The sequence below is a fragment of the Camelus dromedarius genome, chromosome X (genome assembly GCF_036321535.1).
Source record: "Camelus dromedarius isolate mCamDro1 chromosome X, mCamDro1.pat, whole genome shotgun sequence".
In the NCBI taxonomy this organism is placed as follows: Eukaryota; Metazoa; Chordata; class Mammalia; order Artiodactyla; family Camelidae; genus Camelus; species Camelus dromedarius.
The window spans coordinates 35,088,102-35,112,440 of NC_087472.1; the positions used below are offsets into that span (position 1 = coordinate 35,088,102).

General features: G+C 34.1%; 1 protein-coding gene across 2 annotated transcripts in view; it reads left to right on the plus strand.

The window, feature by feature from the left end:
• Window positions 1-24,339, plus strand: part of COL4A5 (collagen type IV alpha 5 chain) — a 196,142-nt gene that overhangs the window by 118,664 nt on the left and 53,139 nt on the right. For both annotated transcript variants that reach the window (XM_010992394.3, XM_064482925.1), the window contains exons 20-30: window positions 3,084-3,257; window positions 3,667-3,750; window positions 6,640-6,732; window positions 8,195-8,265; window positions 8,566-8,757; window positions 9,556-9,724; window positions 11,541-11,633; window positions 11,721-11,825; window positions 12,798-12,895; window positions 14,168-14,318; window positions 23,554-23,667. In XM_010992394.3, coding sequence (XP_010990696.2) covers window positions 3,084-3,257; window positions 3,667-3,750; window positions 6,640-6,732; window positions 8,195-8,265; window positions 8,566-8,757; window positions 9,556-9,724; window positions 11,541-11,633; window positions 11,721-11,825; window positions 12,798-12,895; window positions 14,168-14,318; window positions 23,554-23,667 — 1,344 coding nt within the window. The remainder of the gene's footprint in view (window positions 1-3,083; window positions 3,258-3,666; window positions 3,751-6,639; window positions 6,733-8,194; window positions 8,266-8,565; window positions 8,758-9,555; window positions 9,725-11,540; window positions 11,634-11,720; window positions 11,826-12,797; window positions 12,896-14,167; window positions 14,319-23,553; window positions 23,668-24,339) is intronic.

A 24,339-nucleotide genomic window follows, 5' to 3' on the forward strand; every position in this document is an offset into this window, starting at 1 on the left:
AGAAGAAGTGGTATATTTATACAATGGAATACTACTCAGCCATAAAAACCGACAACATAACGCCATTTTCAGCAACATGGATGCTCCTGGAGAATGTCATTCTAAGCGAAGTAAGCCAGAAAGAGAAAGAAAAATACCATATGAGATCGCTCATATGTGGAATCTAAAAAAAAAAAAAAAAACAAACAAAGCATAAATACAAACCAGAAATAGACTCACAGACATAGAATATAAACTTGTGGTTGCCAAGGGGGTGGAGGGTGGGAAGAGATAGACTGGGATTTCAAAATTGTAGAATAGATAAACAAGATTATACTGTATAGCACAGGGAAATATATACAAGATCTTATGGTAGCTCACAGAGAGAAAAAAGTGACAATGAATATATACATGTTCATGTATAACTGAAAAATTGTGCTCTATACTGGAATTTGACACAACATTGTAAAATGATTATAAATCAATAAAAAAAAGTTAAAAAAAAAAGAGAAAGCAGTGGGAAGATATTATACAAATGCTTCCCAAAAAAGCTGGTTTAGCAATTCTAATACAGTATGAAATAAAATTTAATGCAAAAATGCATTAAAAAACAAAGATATTTTATATGGATAAATAGACAAATTGTACCACAATAATATAAAAGTCATGAAACTTACACATCTAAAAATATAGCTGTGAATATATAAAGTGAAAACTGATAAACTATAAGCGATGAATTGGCAAATCCACAACATATCCAGTAGGTGAAAAATAAGGGTATAAATGATTTGAGCAACATGATCAAGCTGTATTTCTGGGGAGGAGAGAAAACCGTTGTGTACAGCAGAGAAAATACATTCTTTTCAAATGTACATGAAACATTTATAGAAATTGACTCTATTAGACTAGAAAAAAAATCTTTAAAATTTATATAGAGGTCATGCTCTGACCACAGTGAAATAAAGTTAGACATTAAGAGCAAAAAACATCAAATGTTTATATATTAAAATGTACATTTGTAAATAACTCTAGAGATAAAGAGGATATAGAACGGAGATGACAAACTACTAAATGCTAAACAACCTCATATCAAAACTCATTAGATATAGCCAAAAGCCATAGCCTTAATTTATCATAAAATTCGAGATACTAAAAATAAATGTGAAATTGAAAAAATAATAGGAAATAAAGCAAGCACAAACAAAATAGAAGGAAAAACTTGATAAAGGTAAAAATAAAAATAAAACATGATCAAGGTCAAGGTAAGAGAAGGCACAAATAAAATCAATAAAATAAAAAATGATTATTACCATAAATACAATTAAAATTTTTAAATTGTAAGAAAACAATATCAATATATTTGAAACTGTAGATGCAATATACATTCCTCATGAAACTAAAAACATAATTTAATACACTTGTCCTGAGAAAGTAAGAAACCTAAGTGTATCAGTTACCATAGAAAGTTTTGAAACAATAAAGATCTCCATGGAAAAGCATTGGTTTTATGGGTGGTTTTATAAAGTTTTATTGATGAATTGTACCAAGTTTTTGAGCAGGTAATTCTCATTTTTTACAAACTGTTTCAGAACATTTTTATAAAGGGGAATTCAGTTTAACAGTGTTGATACCAAACCACCAAGGACATACACTGGAGTTAACTGTAGTTCAATATCATTTGTGAATGTAGAAGCAACAGTCTTAAATAAAATATTATCAAATCAGTCCAGAAGTATATTCAATAATATGATATTATGACCAAATAGATTTTACCCAAGGATTGCAAGGATGGTTCAGCATTACTGTAATTGACTACATTGATAGACTGAAAAAGAATAGATTGATAGATGCAGAGAAAACAGTCAATAAAATTCAATACTCATTCATTTTTAAAAAGAAAAAAAATTCTTAAACTAAGATTAAAAGGAAACTCTTAAGTTTATGAAGCTGTCTACTTCATATAGGAAATACAGGACTGTGCAGGAAATGGCATACTTTGTGGTGAAACATCAGGAGCATTATCATTGACATCAAGAATAGATAAAGATACTCACAGTCACAAATACTGTTTGTTCTTATACTAAAGATCCCAGCCAATGCACTAAGTCTGGAAGAAAAAAGAGGTGTATGGATGTAATTTTAAAAAACAACATATTTTAGTCATTCACAAACCGTGTGATAATCTACTCAGAGAGCCTAAAAGAATCAAATGACAAATTACCAGAACTTAGAATGTTTGCACGTTAGCCAGATATGTGTTGCAAGCGTCAATAATTTGCCTTTCTCTAAATCAGCAATAAAAAATTAAACATACAAGGGGAAAAAAATCCAGTTAACAATAGTGATAGCAGTAAAATTCATATTAGCAATCAAATTAACCCGTGAATAAACCCAACTAAAGATCTGTAAGACCTCTTTGCAATAATTTTGTAAAATACTATGAAATAATAAAAAGTTAATAAGTGATGTGAGAACTCAATGTTATATATAGGTGATTCTACTGAAATTTTACCTTTAAATTCAAATTAGTCTCATTCAAAATTCTTTGGGTTTTTTAAATGAAAATGACAAGCTGATTCTAAAATTCATTTAGAAAAGTAAATTTGTAAGTGTGATGAAGATGATTTTAAAAAGAACAAAAGTAGGTATATTTTCCTTACCAGTTTTGAAAATGTTATATAAGCCGTAGTGATGAAAAAGTGTGTTAATGGTGTGGGAACAGAGGAACGTTGAGAAATAGAGCCACATTTACATGAGAACTTTGAGATACCTCATTTTCTTCTGTCAAAGGCTTTCTAGTATTTCTGATATTAAAAGATCGTAATGTCCAAGAAGAGTGCATAGAGAGTTAGTTATTAGTACATTTCCAAAAGCAATAAAGCTACTTTAAATTATTCTTTCTTACACTCAAACTGGTACTTATGTTATTGGAACTTTCCATCTTTTCTCCAGATGTTGATTCTCATAGAAAAAATAAGAACATAACTGGCATTATACATTAAAGGAAGATCTTATCATTACTTAATGTCTCACTGATAACCAAAGTAATGTGTCTAAAATAAGATCATTTTGACCACTTTAATGGATGTTTGTTCTTATCTTAGGGACTGCAGTCATAGGTCCTCCTGGACCCCCTGGCTTTCCTGGGGAAAGGGGCCAGAAAGGTGATGAAGGTCCACCTGGAATTTCCATTCCTGGATCTCCTGGACTTGATGGACAGCCTGGGGCTCCTGGCCTTCCAGGGCCCCCTGGCCCTCCTGGCCCTCACATCCCTCCAAGTAAGCTATAGTTTTCTCTTGTTAAGGTCTATTATTGTTTTTGTTTTGTTTTCATTTTTAAGTAAATCTAGTTGAAGATTGGCATCATTCTTTGTGTTTCTGATAGCTAAGAGATTCTTCTGCTGTTTCTACTTTTTTTTCTTTTTTTTTTTTTATTGAGGTATAGTCAGTTTGCAGTGTTGTGTCAATTTCTTGTGCTATTTCTACTTTTGATTTTTGGTGATTCTTTGATACTTGTTTGCTCTTCAAATTACCACCAATATTATATCTTCCTTTTGCTTATAGGTATTTGTATTACTGCAGAGGAGTAATGGAAAATAGCTCTATTTTTCTAGCTTACCGGGCTTTGTTTTTGTTTAGTCTTCCAAATATTTTACAGTTGGCTTGCTATTGCTTTATCTTATCTCAGGTGGTGAGATATGTGAAGCAGGCCCTCCAGGCCCTCCAGGATCTCCAGGTGATAGAGGACTCCAAGGAGAACAAGGAATAAAAGGTTTGATCTCCATATTCATTCCTTCAATCTTTCATATCATAAGCAAAATCCCTTATATCATCAGCCACTCACTCCCATGGTCATACTCCAAGACCATCCATTACCAGTAATGCACACTTTCATAGTCTTGATTTCCTGAATCTCATTTTCTGATCACTATATCCTATCCTTCTAGCTCACTATATCTAATAACCTGACTCCAACATTACATCACAATCACTGAAACCTACCAACTTTGGCTGTCCCTCAACCTTTTGATGTCCTTTCTTCTTCTCTTAACCTAGCTTAAATTCCATGATCAATCATTATAATTAATCCCGTGCATAAACTCTTGATTCCTTTATCCTCCGCTCATGCCATTTTACTCCCTTGGAACAAAAGCACAGCCCTGAAAATTCCAAATTACCACTTCTTCTGAGCTTGTACCTTCTCTTCTCTCTTCAAAGTTCTAGCACCTCCTCTTCCATTCTCATTTTAAGATTCTGGCTTTGCTTCCTCCCTCACTAACCAACTGAAGCAATAACAAGGGAACTTTCACAGATTGCCACCACCACTTTTTTCCACCTATTTGCATCTGTGCCCATATATTCTGCCTTCCTATTATTATAACTGCTCCTGTTTAAAGCAGTTCTTCTCTTTGTACAGTAGATTCCATTACCTCTTGTTTCCCCAAGATTTTGTTCCAGATATTCTTACCTCTCCCACATCATCAATTTTTTCCCTTTTACTGGATAATTCCCAGCAGTATACAAATAAGCCTTTTTCACTCATCTAAGAAATATCTTACCATGATCCCACTTCTCCTGCCAGATACTACTCTATTCCTCTGCTCCCATTTGCAGCAAAAATCCTCAAGAATTTTCTACTCACTATCTCTAGGCAATATCCTCTCATTTCTTTTAAACATACTCTAATCAGGACTTGACTCCCCACCCCATCCCTCCATAGAGGCTGCTTTTGTCAAAGTCACCAGCAGCCTATTCCCTGCTAATCCAAATATCAAGTCTCAGTCCTTTTTAAACTTGATTCTTCCATTCTTTAAATGCTTTCTTCATTTGGTTTTCAGTGTATTACATGCTCTGTTTTTCTTCATACCTCCCTGGAATATTATGTATATTAGACATAGGTATAGGTATAGATCTAGATATGTGTCTCTATATACTCTGTCTCTATATGTATATCTCTGTATATGTCTGTCTGTCTATCTGTAATCTCCCATGTAGCTACCATCTAAATCAAAATATAGAACTTTTCTAGGAATCTAGAAGACTCTTGTGCATCCTAGTCAGCAACTCCCAAAGATAACTACTCTTTTATCCTCTAATAGATAGTTTTCCTAACCTTAAACTTTGTGCTCTTTTATGTCTGGTTTCTTTTGCTTTAAGATTATATCTGTGAGATATATTCATGTTTTTGTTTGTAGCAGTATTTCTTTTTTTCCTGCTCTTTGGTATTTCATTATATGGATGTTCCTAAATACTCATTCTAATGTTAATGGACATTTGGTCTGGGGCTACTATGAATAAAGCTGCTATGAACATTCTTATACATATATTTTGTAGAACATAGGCATTCATTTCTGTTGTGTATATACCTCGGAATGGAATTGCTGGGTTATAGGGTAGGTGTAGATTTTGTTTCCATAGGTATCACCAAACCATTTTCCAAAGAAGCTTTGGTTTCCATTTCCCTCATGTTACTGATGATGAGCCTCTTTTTTTATAGTTTGTAGATTCTCTTTGTAAAGTACCTATCTTCTTCTATTTTTAATTGGGTTGTTGTTGATATGTATCACAAATATATTCCCCATTCTGTGACTATTTTACTTGTCTTTTCTTGAATAGAAGTTACTTATTAAAAGAAATCAAATATTAATATCCTCTTTTATGGTTGTGCTGTTTATATTCTGTTTTAGAAATCTTTGCTTGTCCCAAGGACCTGATACTATTCCTCTGTGTTTTCTTCTAGAAGCTTTATCATTTTGCCTTTTACATTTTGATCTTCGATCTGTCTTGGAGTCATCCTTGATTCCCCTCCTCTTTTGCATTCACATATGATCCATGAGAAAATCCCATTGGCTCTGCCTTCATATATGTGCAGAATCTAACCAGTTCTCATCATCTTCATTGGTGTCACTCAGGAATGAGCTACCATATCTCCTAGATCACTGCAGCAGTAGCCATTTACATGGTTACCCTGTTTCCATCCTTGCACTAAAATTCTATTCTTAACATATCAACCAGACTCATCCTTTTAAAATTTAAGTCATATCACATTGCTTCTCTGTTTAAATTCTTCTCCTAGATTCTCATGTATCTCACAGTAAAAGCCATAGTCTTCATGATGGCCTATATGGTGTTTTATGGTATGCTACTTGTTACAGCCTGTTAATGGTCTGACCTGGTTCCCCTTCCTTACTCTGCTCCAGCAATCTGGTCTCCTTGCTGTTCCTTCTATATGCCTAACATGGCTATTCTTTCTGCCTGAACTGCTCTACAGTCATTATGCACGTGCCACGTCCTGTAAGTTTTTTTTTTCATCGTATCTTTTCAATGAAGTCTATCCTGACCACAGTATTTACAATTGCAACCTGCCACCCATCCCTGAGCATATCCAAGCCCATTTTCCCAGCCACTGGTAGAATGTGAGCACCGTGAAGGTATCAATTTTGTCGGTTTTGTTTATCATTGTGTCACAAACTGCTAGAGCTTTGGACATAGTAGGCACTCAGTAAATATTTATCAAATGAATTGATTCTAGATATAGGCTTCTCCAACTAGACTGTTAGGTAGGAATATTGTCCCTTAGTGATAACTTCTTTAGAACCTATCTAAAGAAGGTATATGTACCAGTTAGAGTAAAATTTGTTTTTGGTATGGCTTTCTTTAGGTGACAAAGGTGACACCTGCTTCAACTGCATTGGAACTGGTATTTCAGGGCCTCCAGGTCAGCCTGGTTTGCCAGGTCTTCCAGGTCCTCCAGGTAAAACATTCTGCTTCAGGGCAACTTTTAAAAATATTTTTAGGCTAGATATTAGTAAGCTTATAGTTTTAGAATGATGCTGGATTCTCATTTTATAGCTATTCATTCATATCCATAAATAATTAAATATGAAAAGTCACTATCTGCTATGAAATAAATTATGCTCTTGTTTCCAATACCTGAAGCCACCAACACTTTCTATTAAAGCATTTTGACAATATTATTCCAGGAAAAATCTCTTCCTTATTTTCCATATGGTGAGGAAAATAACTTATACAGAGTCAGACTTCTTTCTTCCAGAAAATTGGGGAAAATGTTCATAATGCCTGGCCCCTGAGTGTAGTTTCCAGTGGCAGAGATTCTAGTCATTAGGGATGTATCACATGTTGTCATTAAGAAACGGGGCTTCTACTCGAGTTTGGCAACCAACTGCCAATATTCCTCTTTCTTTTTTTTAAGTTTTAAAAATTAAAAAATATTTAAGTCTTTCTCTTTTTATATATAACTCTTCCTTCTCCATTTCCAATCAGAACCATATTTGATATCCATCAGACCCACAACTCTTTTACTCAGTCTCCTCTTGGGATAGCCTATTATATTTTCTTAAAATCACACTCTGTCTGCGTCAGTCAGGGCTGAGAATAGACACCAGATATCTTCCCTTTCTGTCTGGTGTATCTGCCAAAGGAACCAATTCATTTGGTGCTTGGAGATAGATTTTTAGCAAGTTTTATAGCTGCAAGTGAATCATCTAGCCTTGTACTTCCAGTCGAGTGGTTTTCAAACCTGGGAATGTGTCACAATTACTTATAGGGTTGTTAAAACTGAGATTGCTGGATCCCACCCCTCCCCCCCAAAATTTCTGATTCAGTAGACCTGTGGTAGATGGCCCAAGAACTAGCAACTCTAGCCAGCACCCAGGGGATGCTGATGCAGCTGGCCCAGAGACCCATTTTGAGAGCCACAGCTTTAGTAATATTTCCTCTAGTCTTTGAACACTAAGCATTTCTCCTAAACCAAACTTTAGGGAGTGACAAACCACAGAAAGAACTGATAATGATCTAGGAAAATGTTTAAGAACAAAGAAAGATATGCAAACTTTGTCCTTACTTCCTTTTCCCCTTGGCAGTGGGGTGGTGATAGGAGCCTGAGCACTTCTGTGCATAGTACTTGGTAGCTGTAAGCTCTGAGAGGCTGTGGAATTGGAAATACCTAAGGATACAATAATATATAACATGAAATGTTAGATTTACATAAAAGAAAGGATGATTTCCTCATTTTGAGAACATAAAATAGGAAAATTAAAATGTGACTTGTTAATAAATGGGATTGAATGGCATTCTTACTTTAAAACTGACTTCCCGACTTGCTGATTTTTATATGAGGTTTGTCAGAAGTTCAGGCTTTAAGCTTACATTACTGTATATGTGTGTGCTTGTGTGTGTCTCTCTGTGTGTGTTAGGATCGCTTGGTTTCCCTGGACAGAAGGGTGAAAAAGGGCAAGCTGGTGCAACCGGTCCCAAAGGATTAGCAGTAAGTTTTGAGTATATTATAGAACAAAAGAAGTAGAAGAAAGCCATTTCACTTGGATTCACTTTGATTTTCACTTGCAGATATATGTAACAGAAATTTAGTTTTTCTATTAAATTGTGATTTATTTGATTCTTTCACTGTTGCTGACGCACATGTCTCACTGGACTCATAGCTTTGTATATTAAATGTTATTGGGTGGATTGATGGGATAAACTGGAAAAAGTGTTAGAAAAAAAGAAACTGATTTTCCTTTTCTCTTTCTTCTTTTTTCCCTCTTTACTTCCTTTTTTTCCCCCTCAGGGCATACCAGGAGCTCCAGGTGCTCCAGGCTTTCCTGGATCTAAAGGTGAACCCGGTGACATCCTCACTTTTCCAGGAATGAAGGGTGACAAAGGAGAATTGGGTTCCCCTGGAGCTCCAGGGCTTCCTGGTTTACCTGGCACCCCTGGACAGGATGGATTGCCAGGGCTTCCTGGCCCCAAAGGAGAACCTGTGAGTTGGTTCGATATTCTTGGTTTTGTGATGTCAAATTGTTACTTAGTGATGTTTCCTAGGATGGGCCTGGTGCTAAGGTGAACATCCAGTCAATGCTTAAAAGAATGTGATTATATATAGTAATGGTATATTGTTATTGACTACATGGTGTTTCTTTACAACTCTTTTCTCTCAGTGGTTTTATAAATTCCTTCTTCTTAACTCATTACTATATTGAGTTTTATTGGCTATGAATAGGCGGGCAGTAGATTAAGATGCTTATGGGTCAGTGTGATATTCCCCTTCTCTTACCCACGTCACCTTGTCTGGTTTTATTTAGACCTAACAACAGAAGTCTAATTTGGTTTTTATATATAGTAGGCTTAGAGATGAATGTGGGTAGATGACCATGTTAAATGTGCCACAGAGCCTAAAGATTGAATATAAATGAATAGGGTCTTATTTTGTGCATAACACACAACCCAGGATATTTAGGTAGAAAGTAGTATTTTATAAAATGTTAACTGGACTGTAAACTTCTTGGCTTATAATAGAATGTAAGCTTCATGAAGGCAGAGATTTTTGCCTATTTTTATTCTTTGTGGTATCACCAGCAGCTGGCACATAGTAGGGACTCAAAAATATTTGTTGAAAGAATGAATAACTGGAGTAATCACATATACCATCCTATAATAATGCACACTTATGTTGTTTTTAAGAACTATTTCTGGCTTTATCATTTTTCTGGTTGTATTTAGTAATAGCCACCTACAGGTAGCTGTTATATGTTTCTGTATTAAACTTTTCCCTTTTCAGGGTGGAATTGCTTTTAAGGGTGAAAGAGGTCCCCCTGGGAACCCAGGTTTGCCAGGTCTCCCAGGAAATAGGGGGCCTATGGGCCCTCTTGGTTTTGGCCCTCCAGGCCCAGCAGGTGAAAAAGGCATACAAGGTGTGGCAGGAAATCCAGGCCAGCCAGGAATACCAGGTGAGTGTACTATGGTTGTTTTGTTTTCAGTTTGGTGCTTAAAAGCAGAAATGTATTATCTTTTGGGCATTCTTGGCCTTCTTTCATGAGAGTTGTGTTTCCCTGGCCATTTATATTTTGGGCTTTTCCAAGCTCCTTAACAAGGAAACACAATGTATGTGTGTCTGTTTGTGTGTTTATGAGGGGCTTCTCTTTAAATTTTTTCTGTCTTTATTGTTACTATTGTTATTTTTAAGTACATGATTCATAGTGCAAAGTTTAACAAATAATTATAATGGAAACACACACTTAACTACCACACATGTAAGAAACAGAACATTGCCAGCATCCTAGAAACCCCTGTCCTCCTCTCTCTGTCTTTTCCTGATCATAATCCCCTTCCATTTCTCCAACAAAGTACTTTAATTATACTTCTTTTTGAACTTCATATTAATGAAATTATAGGATAAGTATCTTTATATAATATATTCATCTTCATTGCTGTATAGTATTCCAGTGTGTGTCTGTGTGTGAGAGAGACAGTTGATTTATCCATCCTATTGTTAGTGGACAATTGGGTTATTTATAGTTCAGGACTATTATGAATAATGCTTCTATGTACATTCTTGTATACATATCTTGGTATACATGTGCACACACTGCTCTGTGACAAGAATCACAGACTACAGTTCAAAGATCAAATTTGGCCCCTCATATGTTGTCATAAGTGAATGTTTTATTTGAACACATCCACACCCATTCACTGTTGTCTATGGTGGCTCTGCACTACTACTGCAGAGTTGAGTAGGTGCTACACAGACCATATGGCCCACAAAGCCCAAAGTATATACTGTCTGATCCTTTACAGAAAACATTTCCCAGTCACTGGGCTACAATATGTATTTCAGATTAACATTTTTGACACGTAGAATAAATGCATCTTTAGCTTTGCTAGATAACTCCAAACTATGTCCAAAGCAATTATACCAGTTTACACTCCCGCCAGCAGTATTAGAGATTTATTATTGCTCTGAATCCTCATGAACATTTTTATTGTCAGACTTCTATGTTTGTCCAATCTGTTGAGTATGATATATCTCATGACAGTTTTATTTTGCATTTCTCTGATTACGTTGTTTAGCAGCTTTTCATATGTTTATTGACCATTTGAATTTCCATTTGTGAAATGTCTGTTCAAGTGTTTTGACCATTTTTCTGTTGGATTGTTTCTTTTTCTTATTGATTTAAATATATATATATATATATATACACATATATATATTCTGTGTATTAGTTCTTTGTTAGCTATTTATTTTGCAAAATATTCATTCACTATGGCTTGCCATTTTCAACTCTATGATGTCTTTAATGAATAGAAATCAGTTTGAATGTAGTCAAATTTATCAATCATTTCTCTCATGGTTAGTGCTTTTTATGTCATGTTTGAGAAATCTTTGTTCTGAGCCTATTTCAAGTTCCTATTTCAATTAACGAGAAGTAGGTGTATTTGATTTTTGCACACATAAAACCTTAAAGTACTGTTAGTTAACCAAAGAGAAATATTTTTCTTTTGACCTACATTTTAAAAATATTTTTATAGGTGCCATCTTCATGGAAACTCTTAAAATTGACATCTACTTTTTCTCTTTGAAATTTCATCCGTCAGTTTGGTGTCTTCCTTGAATATATACTATAGGATTATTTTTCTTGTGGATTTTTATTAGTTTGCATTTTCAAAAGATTGTAGAAACTTTCTCTTCTTTCTGTGTTTTAATTAATGGAGATCTTTAGTCAAGTGACCACTGCTCATTCACTATTAATTCCTACTTGTTCTTAGGTCCTAAAGGTGATCCAGGTCAGACCATAACCCAGCCAGGGAAGCCTGGCCTGCCTGGCAACCCAGGCAGAGATGGTGAAGTAGGTCTTCCAGGTATGTGAGGAATGCGTTTGACCACGTTTTCAGCACTTCTTGGCTTCTTTCTTTGGCTTCTTCCAAAAAACTGCTGTTTCTCCATAGGTGAACCTGGACTCCCAGGCCAGCCAGGTTTGCCAGGAATACCCGGTAGCAAAGGAGAACCAGGTATCCCTGGAATTGGGCTTCCTGGACCACCTGGTCCCAAAGGTATGTAGGATTGGGTAGCAAGCAAAGTAAGTTTTCTGGCTAGTGTGATGTTATTTTTGATATAGTTCACGCAGCAAATAAAATATATTAATTGTCCTTTTTTGCTGTGTACTATAAACAATGTAAATGAAAAATCACAGCATGCATGCACTATAATTTCATTGTCCTTATCTAAAACATTCCAGACAAGAAAATATCTAAATCATAGATACGCAAAAATGATATATAAGCTTCATAAATCACAGTATTTATTGTCTTTTGAGTTTACCATTGTATTTTCAGGGCTCAGAAGAGTTCCTGGCACATAGTAAGCACTCAATAGATATTTGTTGAATGAATGGATTGTATTAAACAGAAAACAGATTTATAGTACACATATATCCAAGTAATGTTTTATCCTACATCATATCCTCTTGATTTAGTGAAATTTTAGGGTTGTTGCTTCAGTTCTGCTTAATTCCTCACAGGATTGTTTCTCATGAATAGCAAGTGTGTGCATTGGTCTGAGATCAGTGCTTAAACATGCCCTTACTCATTCATACTAAATGACTTCAAAAGAGTCAAATTTGATTTTATGTGTATACATGTGTATAATATCTGCAGCTGTTTTTAAGTCATTTCCAGAATTATGTGGTAGGTCTTTATCATGCCATATCCAGTTATAAGCAGAAGAAAAGTTTTTCTGTGTTTTCGTGTGGGGTTCATTCCTTAAGTTTAGTTCTATATCATTGGTAATAGCTTTTGTTTTCTTTTAGAGGAGCATATCTTCCACACACATTAGCCCTACATGAAAGCGATAGGACCATAAGGTGATTGAGAGGGAGGGAATATTAGGTATCTGGAATGTCACTGCAGTTTTAACGTCTTACCATAGTCACTAGGCATGATTAGAGAGTGTGAAAATGTGGGTTTGGGAGTTTGGATATCTTTCTTAATCTCTTTGGAGATTAAAAAAAAAACATGATTTTACAGGTTTTCCTGGAATTCCAGGACCTCCAGGAGCACCTGGGATACCTGGAAGAATTGGTCTAGAAGGTCCTCCTGGACCACCAGGCTTCCCAGGACCAAAGGTCTGAGATATTTTAATTTATTCTTTCTTCTTTTTCTATCTCCCTTATCTTCCTTAGCCTTCTGTATTTTGACTTAGACATCATCCCAATTCTTCACTGTATAAATAAAACACAACTGATTGTGTTTTCATTTATAAATATTTAACTCCAGTTTTCAATAGTCCAAGAGGTCAAATTGGAAGCAAAAAAAAAAAAGTTTCTGAACCTGCTTTAGAGTGACCAGTTATTTTTATTTGATGAGATGAGATGAAAGAATACAATCCTCAGTTCCCCCTGTGCCATTCCATTTACTCTCTGTCCATGTCTGTGTGATGATCGGTTGAAATAGTGTTGAATATCATGTCGAGAACTTTTCGTGCTGTTTTCCTCTGTCCCAAATGCATCAAATGCATAATGTAAATTACTGCTATTGACTTAGTAATAATAATAATATAATAATAATAATAATAATAATAATAATAATAATACTGTGTATGAGTTGGTGTCCATTCCTCTTACTATATTTTAGCTAATCCAAAATTTTCCTTAGTCAACCTTCAGCAAACTGCTGTGGTATGAGTAGTTTTCCTAACTGTTCCTGTATTTCCTCTGTGCTTAATTAATTTAAACTTCCTGTATTTCCATCATTACTAGTTTTTTCTCCATGGGAAGAACAGTTGACCATGACCCCGACTCTCATGAGAAATCACTTCTCTATTGATTAACTTTTTATTTTACTGTGAACCTTCTCAAATGAACAAAAAAGTAAAAGGAATAATACAATGAACTTTCATATATCCATCAGATTCCAAATTATCAAGATTTATCATATTTGCTTCATCTATTCCTTTTTCTTTGCTGAAGTATTTTAACCCAGATCTCAGTATTCTGTTATTTCACCTATAAATAATTCAGTATTTTAGTAAATGGATATTTTATATAAAACCCACAATACCATTATCATACTTAGTCAAATTTAAAATCGTCATCTAATACCCAGTCTGTTATCACATTTCCTCACTTGGGTTCTTTAATCTCATGCTCTCTCAGTTATGTCTTTCTTGTCCTGAAACCAGACCAAATAATTAAATTTGTTATACTAAGCCGTGTTTCCCATCCTTCCAGCTGTTCTGTCCTGCATACCAATTACTTTTCATTTAATTATCCTACTCCCTCTCTCATAAGGAGGAAAATATTACCTTGTATTTTCTGCTTTAAATTCTCTCTGGTAAACAGTAAACACCAGAAAAGTCATGGGAGTTTTTCTTGTGTTTTGTCATGTGTATACATCAGGGAGAACCAGGATTTGGACTACCTGGGCCACCTGGGCCTCCTGGACTCCCAGGTTTCAAAGGAATACTTGGTCCAAAAGGGGACCGTGGTTTCCCAGGACCTCCAGGTCCTCCAGGACACGCTGGCTTGGATGGGCTCCCTGGACCAAAAGGTATGGAGGCTGTTGCTACTTCTCAATTTGCTTTTTTAACTTTTATAGAAATTGAAACTATTGGAGAAGTTTATTAGGTGGATGTCCAATTAACTAGAAAGCCTATGCTGCCACTCTGTCACTGTTTTTTTTTTAAATTCTCCACTGGTATTTTTTGTGTGTTTTATTTCATTGTTATGGATGCTACAATTATATACGTATAAAAGTAACACTTTTACAAGTCTTCCCTGTACCCAGTCTCCATCCACTATGTTCCTCCCCATCTCACATATAGCTATTTTTTAGTTATGTATTTATCCTTCTCGTGTTCCATCATAAAAGTACAAGCCAATAAGAATATATATATGTATATTTTACTTCCTACTTTTCTCAAAAGATAGAGTACTACCTTTTGACTGTTTGTACTTATTTCCCTTAACTTAATATCCTAGAGATCACTCCGTATCAGTACATAGGGATCTTGACTTTAAAAAATAGCTGCCTAGTATTGAATTGCTTGGGTATGCCATAGTTTATTCTGCCAGTTGCTAATTGCTACATTGAGTTTTTGACAATCTTTTCTTATTAGAAATAATGCCACAGTGAATAATCTTGCATACATATTATTTCATATGTCTACAAGTATAAGAATAGAGTAATAAAAATAGATTTTCTGAATTAAAAGGTAAATGCATTTCTAGATTCCTCGCCATTTGCACCATTTTACACTCCCAGAAACAATGTGTAAGCGTGCTTATTTCCCAATAGCCTTGGTAAATGAATATGTGGACAAATTCTTAGATTTTTGACAACCTGTTGGAAACAAATAGGTATCTCAGTATAGTTTTTCAATATTTTATTATGAAAAAATTTTAAACACACAAAAATTAATGAGACTTGTACAGTGAAAACCCATATATCCACCACCTAGATTCTAAATCAATTAACATTTTAGCTCTCTGCCAACATTTTATTTTTAAAAAATTTTAATATATGGCAAAGTAGAAAGAATTTTCTAGTAACTAGTATATACCCATCATTGATATTGTACTATCAACACCTTACTGTGCATGATTTGTCATATATCTATGCATCCCTTTCTCCTTTCATTGACTTATTTTTGATGCATTTCAAAGTAAATTGCGACAGCAGTACATATCTCCCTAGATACTGCAGCATGTATGTCATCAACTACAGTTCTATGGTTGTTCTTTTTCTTTTGATAAAAACATTCACAGTAAATGAGATGCACAAATCTTAAGGGTACATTTGCTGGATTTTGACAAATGCATACTCCTGTGTAACCAAACCCCTGTCAAGATAGAATCCCAGAAATTTCCCTTTGCCATTTTCTTAGTCCTTATCCCAACATCCACAGTGGTAACTATGCTATAATTACTTTTTTCATCATAAATTATTTCTATCTGTTTAAAAAAATCCATATGGTATCATACAGCATGTACTTTCTTTGAAAGACTTCTGTCACTCAGACTGTTGTTTTTGAGATTCATTCATGTTGTTTTGTTATCAGTAGTTCTTTTATCTTTTGACTGAGCATTTCGTTGTATAAATATACCAACGTTTATATATCTAATCTCTGTTGATAGACACCTGGACTGTGTCAAGTTTTGGGCTATTATGAGTGAAGCTGTTAAGAACATTCTTTTACAAGGTTTTTTTTTAAATGGATATATGCTTTCATTTTGCTTGGGTAAATACCTAAGACTAGAGTTGTTGGGTCAGAAGATAGGTTTATGTTAGTTCTATACGAAACTACTGGACTTTTTTCAGGGAAACCTTGTACAACGTTGGTAACAAATGTAAACTGGTACAACCACTGTGTAAAACAGTATGGAAGTTCACCAAGAAACTAAAAATAGGACTACCGTATGATCCAGCAATTCGACTCCTGGGTATATATCCAAAGAAAATGAAAACACTAACTGGAAAAGATTTATGTACCCCAGTGTTCATAGCAGCATTATTTATAATAAGTAAGATATGGAAGAAACCTAAGTGTCTATCAGCAGATGAATGGATCAAGTTGTGCGTGTACACACACAAACACACACACACACAGAGGAATACTATTGAGCCATAACAAAGAACAAAATTTGCCATTTGCAACAACATGGATGGACTTGGAGGGTATTATGCTTAGTAAAATGTCAGACAGAGAAAGACAAATATTGTATGATAATCATTTATATGTGGAATCTAAAAATTAAAACAACTAGTGAATATAACAAAGAAGAAGCAGACTCACAGATATAGAGAACAAACTAGTGGTTACCAGTGGGGAGAGGGAAGGGAAGAGGGACAATATAGGGGTAGGGGATTCAGAGGTACAAGCTACTATGTATAAAATAAATAAGCTACACAAAGATATATTGTATAGTGCAGGGAATATAGCCAGTATATTATAATAACTATAAATGGAGTGTAACCTTGAAAAATTGTGAATCACTGTTATACACCTGAAATTTATGTAATATTGTAAATCAACTATAACTCAATAATAAAACAAGAAACTACTACACCATTTCCTAAAATAGTTATTTTCTGACCAATACAGTATGAAAGTTTTAGTTGTTCCACATTCTCTCCAACATTTGGTGTTATCAGTCTTTTCATTTTTGAATTTTGGTAGATGTATTGGTAATGTATTTTGATTTTAGTTTCCATTTCCTTGATGACTAATGATGTGGAGTTCTTTTACATGTACTGGTAGGTTATTTATGCAGTAAAATATTTTCCCACTTTAAAATGTGGGTTGTTTCTCTTTTTATTGTTAAATTGGAAGTGATTTTTACATATCCTGCATACTAGCCCTTTGTCAAATATATGTTTATGAGTATTTTATCCCTGTCTGGCTTACCTATTCATTTTCTTATCAGTATATTTTGATGAAAAAAGTTTTAATTTTATTGATGTTTCATTTATCATTTTTCTCTTACATGATTATTATATTCTGTGTTTTGTCTAAGAAAATGTTCCCTGTCCCAGGGTTGCAAAGATACTCAGTTTTATTTTTTAAGTTTTATAGTTTAAGCTTTTATGTTTAAGATTATCATCCATCTCAAATAATTTTTCCTCAGCATCATTTGTTTATGTAGCTGCCTCCACATTGGATTATTTTGGTGTCTGTGTCAAAAATCAAATGACTATATATGTGTGGGTCTGTTTCTGTGCTGTCAGTTCTACTTACCCATTTTACTTTCCTTAAGTCAGTACCTACTGTTTATATTACAGTAGTTTTCTAGTAAGACTTGATGCCAGGTAATGTAAGTCTTCTAACTTTGTTCTTTTTAAAACATTTTTTTGGATTTATTAGATACTTTGCCTTTACTCTCGGGGTAGTTTAAATTTGTATTTCCATTATCAGTGAAATTAACCATCTTTTCATATGTTTAAGGGATATAAATATTTTTTCCTGTAAACTGCTCATGTCCTTTGCTCATGTCTTTACTGGTTTCTTCTATCCCCTTGATTTTGATTCCTCCATATATATATATATATATATATATATATATATATATATATATATATATATATATGAATAGCTGGTTTGGCAGTTGTTTTTGTTTTTTCCTTTCTGGTTTGCAGGGAAGTAGACTCTCCTGGTCAACGTTTTGCCCCCCAGAGGATAATTTGATCAGCCCCATACTCCTGAAACATGTTGGATTGATTCCCATTAAAGCAATGAGACATCATAGCCCAATTTAACCAGGCTATATTCTGCCAGCAAAAGCTCCGAACTAGCCCGATACAAATTCTTCTCAGATAAGCTCCTTTAAAAATACCTTTCTGTAGTCAAGTAAACAATTATGGCCAGCTATAAACTGTCGTTTCCCATCAATTATCTCCATGGGGGATATCTTGGACCTATGACCCCAAAACTTGCAGATAGACACATTCCAAATGATAAGTTACATGGCAAATAGTTTCCATGTGGAAATTACTCACTTATTATACTTTGTTTACAAAAATATCCTTGAGACAGAGGTTTGGGAAGGAAGAGGGTTGAAGCCTGTTTTTAACATCAACTCTTTATCACACATTTGCTTAACCTGTGAAAGGAAATATAGGATCCCCATATCCTAATGGGAATCATTCTCAAATATTAAAACCCCAGTATTGTTCCTAAGGTGCTAAAAGAAAAAGAATTTGGGATTTTCTGCCATGGAATTCCTTCATTTCTTAAACATTTGTTGTATTTCTATTTTATGCCAGTTACTACTTGAATCACTAGAACCACAAAGGCATGTACTCTGCTCTTGAAGAGCTCAGATTGTTCTCTACTATAAAAAAAATCTAGGTGGCATCACTACGATACCAGTTATCTCAACAGGGTACTTTTATGAATTCATATCACTAATGTTTTGGACCAATAAACCACAGTCAAAGTTTAGCAATCAGATCACAGTAAAAGTTCACCCAACCATATGCACTTATACCAGTGGCTGGGTATGAGAACTTTGTAACTAAAGTGTAAGAGAGATTGATAAAACATTTTCAAGGCAACATAGTGACCAATAAGAAATTAAGAAGGCTAATATCCATCAGGAAACCACTAATATGAGGAAGGAAATGTGCTTAAGATTGAACATTAGAATCATTAAACAAAAAAGAAAAAAAAGGATGATTTTAGAAGCATTTAATTTACCTCATATGTTACTTTTGTTCAGGGCCTTCATCTAAAGTACCGTGGGGAGGCTTCATGTAGGAGGTGACATTTGAACTGAATGTTCAGGGAAGGATGTTCCAGGTAGCAGAAATAATGTGAAAAAGTATCATTGTGACAAATAGAATGGTGTGTTTACAAATATTGAAAGAAATAACAAATAAAATATAATTTGCAAAAAATCAATGTCATATCTATAAATTAATAAAATGAAATGTGCCTAATGTATTTGTGGAAAAATTAGAACACTGTTATTAACAATTTGAAAAACGGTAGAATTAATTAGTTGATAAATCATATGTGTAGATGGGAAGACTCAATGATGTCAACTCTCCCCAGATTTGTCTGTGTATATAATGCATTTTCAATGAAAATTCAAGTACGAATTTTTTTGGACTTGATATAACTGATTCTGACACTTAATATTTAGCAAACATACTAGAACATATTACAAAATCATGGTAATTATACTTTGTGAACCAGTGCTGGAACAGACAAGTAGACCAACATGGTAGAAAGAGTTCAGAAACATTCTCATATATATACATAAATCTGGTATTTCACAGAAATACCATCATTAACCAGGAGGGAAAGAATAGATTCTTTAAAAATGGCATTGAGTAAATGGTCACAACTAAATGAATCTCCAATGCAAAATATATTTTTAAAAAGGAATTAAAATAATAAACATGAAAATAAAAAATTTAAATATTATGAGGAAATGTGGAAAACAGGGAAAAGTAGGGTTTTTTGACACCAACTTTGATAGTTCTCTTTAATAAAGATTTAATAAAAGTACAAAATTATAAATACAAAATTAGGATATTGTAATGCCCAACATCAGGTTGTCTTCAGTCCAGCTAGACTTTTCATCAACTACCATGGGCCATACTTGGCACTGGCTTCATTTAGAAGAATGCAAGGATAGGATGTACAGTATTCCAGCAGAGCAGTGTCAGGATTTTCTCTTCAGCATAACTCTTCAACATTGACAGTTATAGAACATTATACACAACAAGAGCCAAAAACATAGTCTTTTCAAGTGCACATGGAACATTCACCATGATACATCATAATCTGGGCCCTAAAAAATTTTGGCTAATTAAATAGTATTGAAATCACACAGCAGTTTCTCTTACCATAACAGATTTAACAAGAAATCAGTATAGGAAGCTATCTGGGAAAATTCTGACATACATGAAAAATAACCAAAACACTTCTAAATAACTCATGGATCAAAGGGGAAATCACCAGGAAAGCTAGAAAGTGTTTTGAAGTAAACAAAAATGAAAATAAAACATATCAAAATGTATAGGCTGCAGATATAGAAGCAATTGGAAGAAAAATCATATGTGAAAAGCTATTATTAGAAAAAAGAACAATCTCAAATAAATTATCTAACTTTTTACCTTAAGAAATTAGACAAGGAAAGTGAAGTAAAAAGAAGGCAATCAAAAGATAGAGCAAAATATCAATAAGAACAGATATTAATGACATTGAAAACTGACAAACAATAGAAAATCCTCTGAGACCAAATTAGTTTCTTTGAAAAGATCAACAAATTGGATACACCTCTAGCCAGGCCAACCAGGAAAAAAGGGAAGAGACACATATTATCAATATTAGGAATAAAAGAGGGGATCATCATTACAGATCCTACAGGTATTGAAACACTAATAGGTGAGTATGGAGAAACAACTGTATGACCATAAATCTGACAACTTAGATGAAATGGATGAATTTCCTAATAGATACAAACTATTGAAACTAACTGAAGAAGAAATAGATAATCCAGATATTTATTAAAGAAACTGATTTTGTAGTTAAAATCTTATAAACAAAGAAAACTACAGGTCCAGATGGCATCACTGGTAAATTCTAACAAACATTTAAAGAAGCAATAACACCAGTTCCACACAGTCTCTTCCCCAAAATAGAAGATTCCAACTATTGTAAGAGGCCAGCATTACCCTGATGTCCAAACCAGGCAAAGACATAAGAAAACTACAGACCAGTATCTCTCATGAACATAGATGTAAAAATACTCAAAAAAAATAGCAAATGAATTTCAGCAATATATAAAAAAGTTTATTTTCAGAATACAAGGCTGATTTGAAATCCAATGTAATTTGCTATATCAGCAGTCTGAAGAAGAAAAACTAGATTATCATCTCAGTAGATGTTGAAAATTATTTGCCAAAATTCAACATTCATTCTGAAAAAATACTCCCAGGAAATTAGAAATAAAAGGAAACTTCCTTAGCTTAATAAAGGACATTTACAAAAACTTGATTGATTATATTTAGTGCTGAAAGACTGATTTTCTTGAAAGATATGAAACAACACAAAGATGTCCTTTCTTACCACTCCTTTCCATTACTGTCCTGGAAGTCCTATAAGGCAATGAAGGTGCTGTAAGGCAAGAAAAAGAAGAGGCGTACAGAATGGAAAGGCAGAAATAAAATTGTTGTAATTCATAGATAACATGATTTTTTACGTAGAAAAATAATTTGAAAAAGGAGTACAGAGTTGAACGATTCATAGTATTTAATTTCAAAACTCAATATAAAGACGCAGTAATTAAGATAGTGTCGTATATGTGAAATTATAGACACATAGATTAATGGAACATAACAGGGAGTCCAAAAAAGAGACCTGCACAATTTGATTTTTTACAAAGTTGCAAGGGCAATTTCAATTAAAAAAAAAAAATCTTTTAACAAATAGTGCCAAATTAACTGGGCATCCATATGTAAAACAAAACAGAAAGATGATCCTTGGTCCATACTTCATACATACCTTGTACAAAAAAAACACCGAAAGTGATAAAAATTTTAGAACAGAGGCAGGCAAAGATTTTCTATAAAGGGCCAGGTAGTAAATATTTTAGTCTTTGAGGGCCACCTGTGGTTTCTGTCACATGATCTTTTTTTCTATCTCTCTCTTTTACAACCTTTAAAAATATAGATACCTTTCTTAGCTCACAGGCAATTAAAAAACCAGCCAACAGGTCAAATTTAGCCCACAGGGAGTATTGTATTGTCCCTTTTTTTAGACAAAAGCATAAGAGGAAATCTCTGTGATCCATAGGGAAGAGTTGTTAGATACAACACCAAAGGAACAATCCATAAAAGAATAACATTGTTTTATATCATTTATCTGACAAAGGACTTCTAACCAGAATATATAAACTCTCAAAAGTTAATAATAAATAAACAAATTTAAAGAATATAATTGGAAATATGGACAAAAGTTTTAAACAGATTTTTCACCAAAGCAGATGTCTGAATGGCTGATAAGCAGGTATAAAGATTCTTAATTAGTCACCTAGGAAATGCAAGTTAAAACTGCAACGAGATATCACTTCCTATCCTATCAGAATAGACTTCAAAACAGAAGGAAAAGTGACAATACTAAGTGCTGCCAAGGATGCAGAGTAACTAGAACTTTCACACATTGCTAGTTAGAATGCAAAATGGTACAGCCACTTTGAAAAACAGTTTGAAAATTTCACATATAGTTAAACATACTGTTACCACGTGACTCAGCAATCCCACTCCTTGTTATTTATCCAAGAAAAATGTGAATCTCCACACAAAAACCTATAAATCAGTGTTTATAACAGCTTTATTCATAATCACCAAGAATTGGAAAAGGCTGGAATGTCCTTCAACTGGTAAATATATGAACAAATTGTAGCATATTCACATAATGGAATGCTATCCAGCAATAAAAAGTAACAAGCTATTGATAAATGCAACAACATGGGTGAATCTCAATGCATTATGTTAAGACAAAGAAGACATACTCAAAAGGCTATATAATGTATGATCGGATATTTAAAACATGTTGGAAAGAAAATTATGAGACATAAAGTAGATCAGTGGTTGCCAGGGAACTGAGGTGTAGGGAGGAGTTGACTACAACCAGGCACAGGGAGACTTTTGGATCGATGGAACTGTAACTGTATCTTCTATATATGTTGATTTTGGTTGTGATTATATGACTATATATGTTTGTCAAAATACATCAAAGTGTACATTAAAAAGAGTGAATTTTAGTTTATATAAAATTTTAAAAGGTGTGAGGGACAGACAAAAGATACAGAGATGGACAGTAAGATTTCTAAGGTCAAAGATGTTTTACTGATGATAGGAGAGGCCTGAGCATGTTTATGTGCCATGGGCCCAGGTTAGTTGATAGAAAGATGTTTAAGATTATTTACACTAAGAAAAGATAATTTGAAATACTTTTAAAATTTATAAATAGATACTTGCCCAAGATAAGTTGCAAGTAAAAGAAATGTATGGTTTTTAATCTTTTGTAAAATTCTGTGAGGTTGATTTAAGTACTAAAGTTGAGTGCTCAGCATAAGTTAAATTACAAGTCTAACTTTAATGGATTCTCTATCATCTGCTCTGAGTAGTTGTGCATGCTTTTCTTCTTCAGTGAATAGATAACTTTTTAAGATCTCTGATTAATGTAATGTACCTTTCCACTTGGGTATTTTGGTTCCTAAGGACTAGTGACTCAGCTGTTGTTTTTAATATCTAAACTATTTATTTCTTGAAGGTGACATTGGACCAAGTGGACAACCTGGGCCAATGGGACCTCCTGGGCTGCCAGGAACAGGTGTTCAGGGACCACCAGGGCCACCAGGGATTCCTGGACCAATAGGCCAACCTGGTAAGACTGGAGTAAATGTGCATTTTCTAGCACTCATTAGGTGGAGTTTGGTTAGCTCCTCAATAGGGTATAACCTATTTAACAGTCTTCCAGAAAGCAGATTTGAGAGGTAACATGTCTACTTGTATAATTATATAAAAGTGAAAGAGTACAGGTCACAGCATAAGAGCTCCTTAATCCCTGATATTTGTCCTGCCTCATCATTTAAAATGTATCTGTTAACAATAATGCTGTTTAACAATTGCAGTATGTTGCCATGGCTTATAATCATAGAGCTAGTCATAGCCTGGGAATCCTAGAACTAAGAACTTGTAGTGCCAATCATTTCAGACCTGAGTAGCTAGATGGCGTTAATATACCCTTGTCTCTGGAACCTCTTAACAGTGCTTAGAACATGAGAACTAGGATTAAAAAAATTCTGTTAAAAATATTTTACGTATTCTCATTTTTTAAATAAAACAAGTGAATTGAGTTGAATTTTATCCTCTTTTGTCCCTAAATCAGCAATTACTTTTCAACTCATAAGCTCTAAGGTTTTTTAATATGAATACTCAAAAAAGTTTTGTCAGCTTGTAACCTAATAGAGAATCATGTGGTTCCTCCACATTTGTGTGAGAGCTTACTCAAGTTTGTGGATTCTGAGCCATCTGGTAATGTGAATTCTTTTAATCT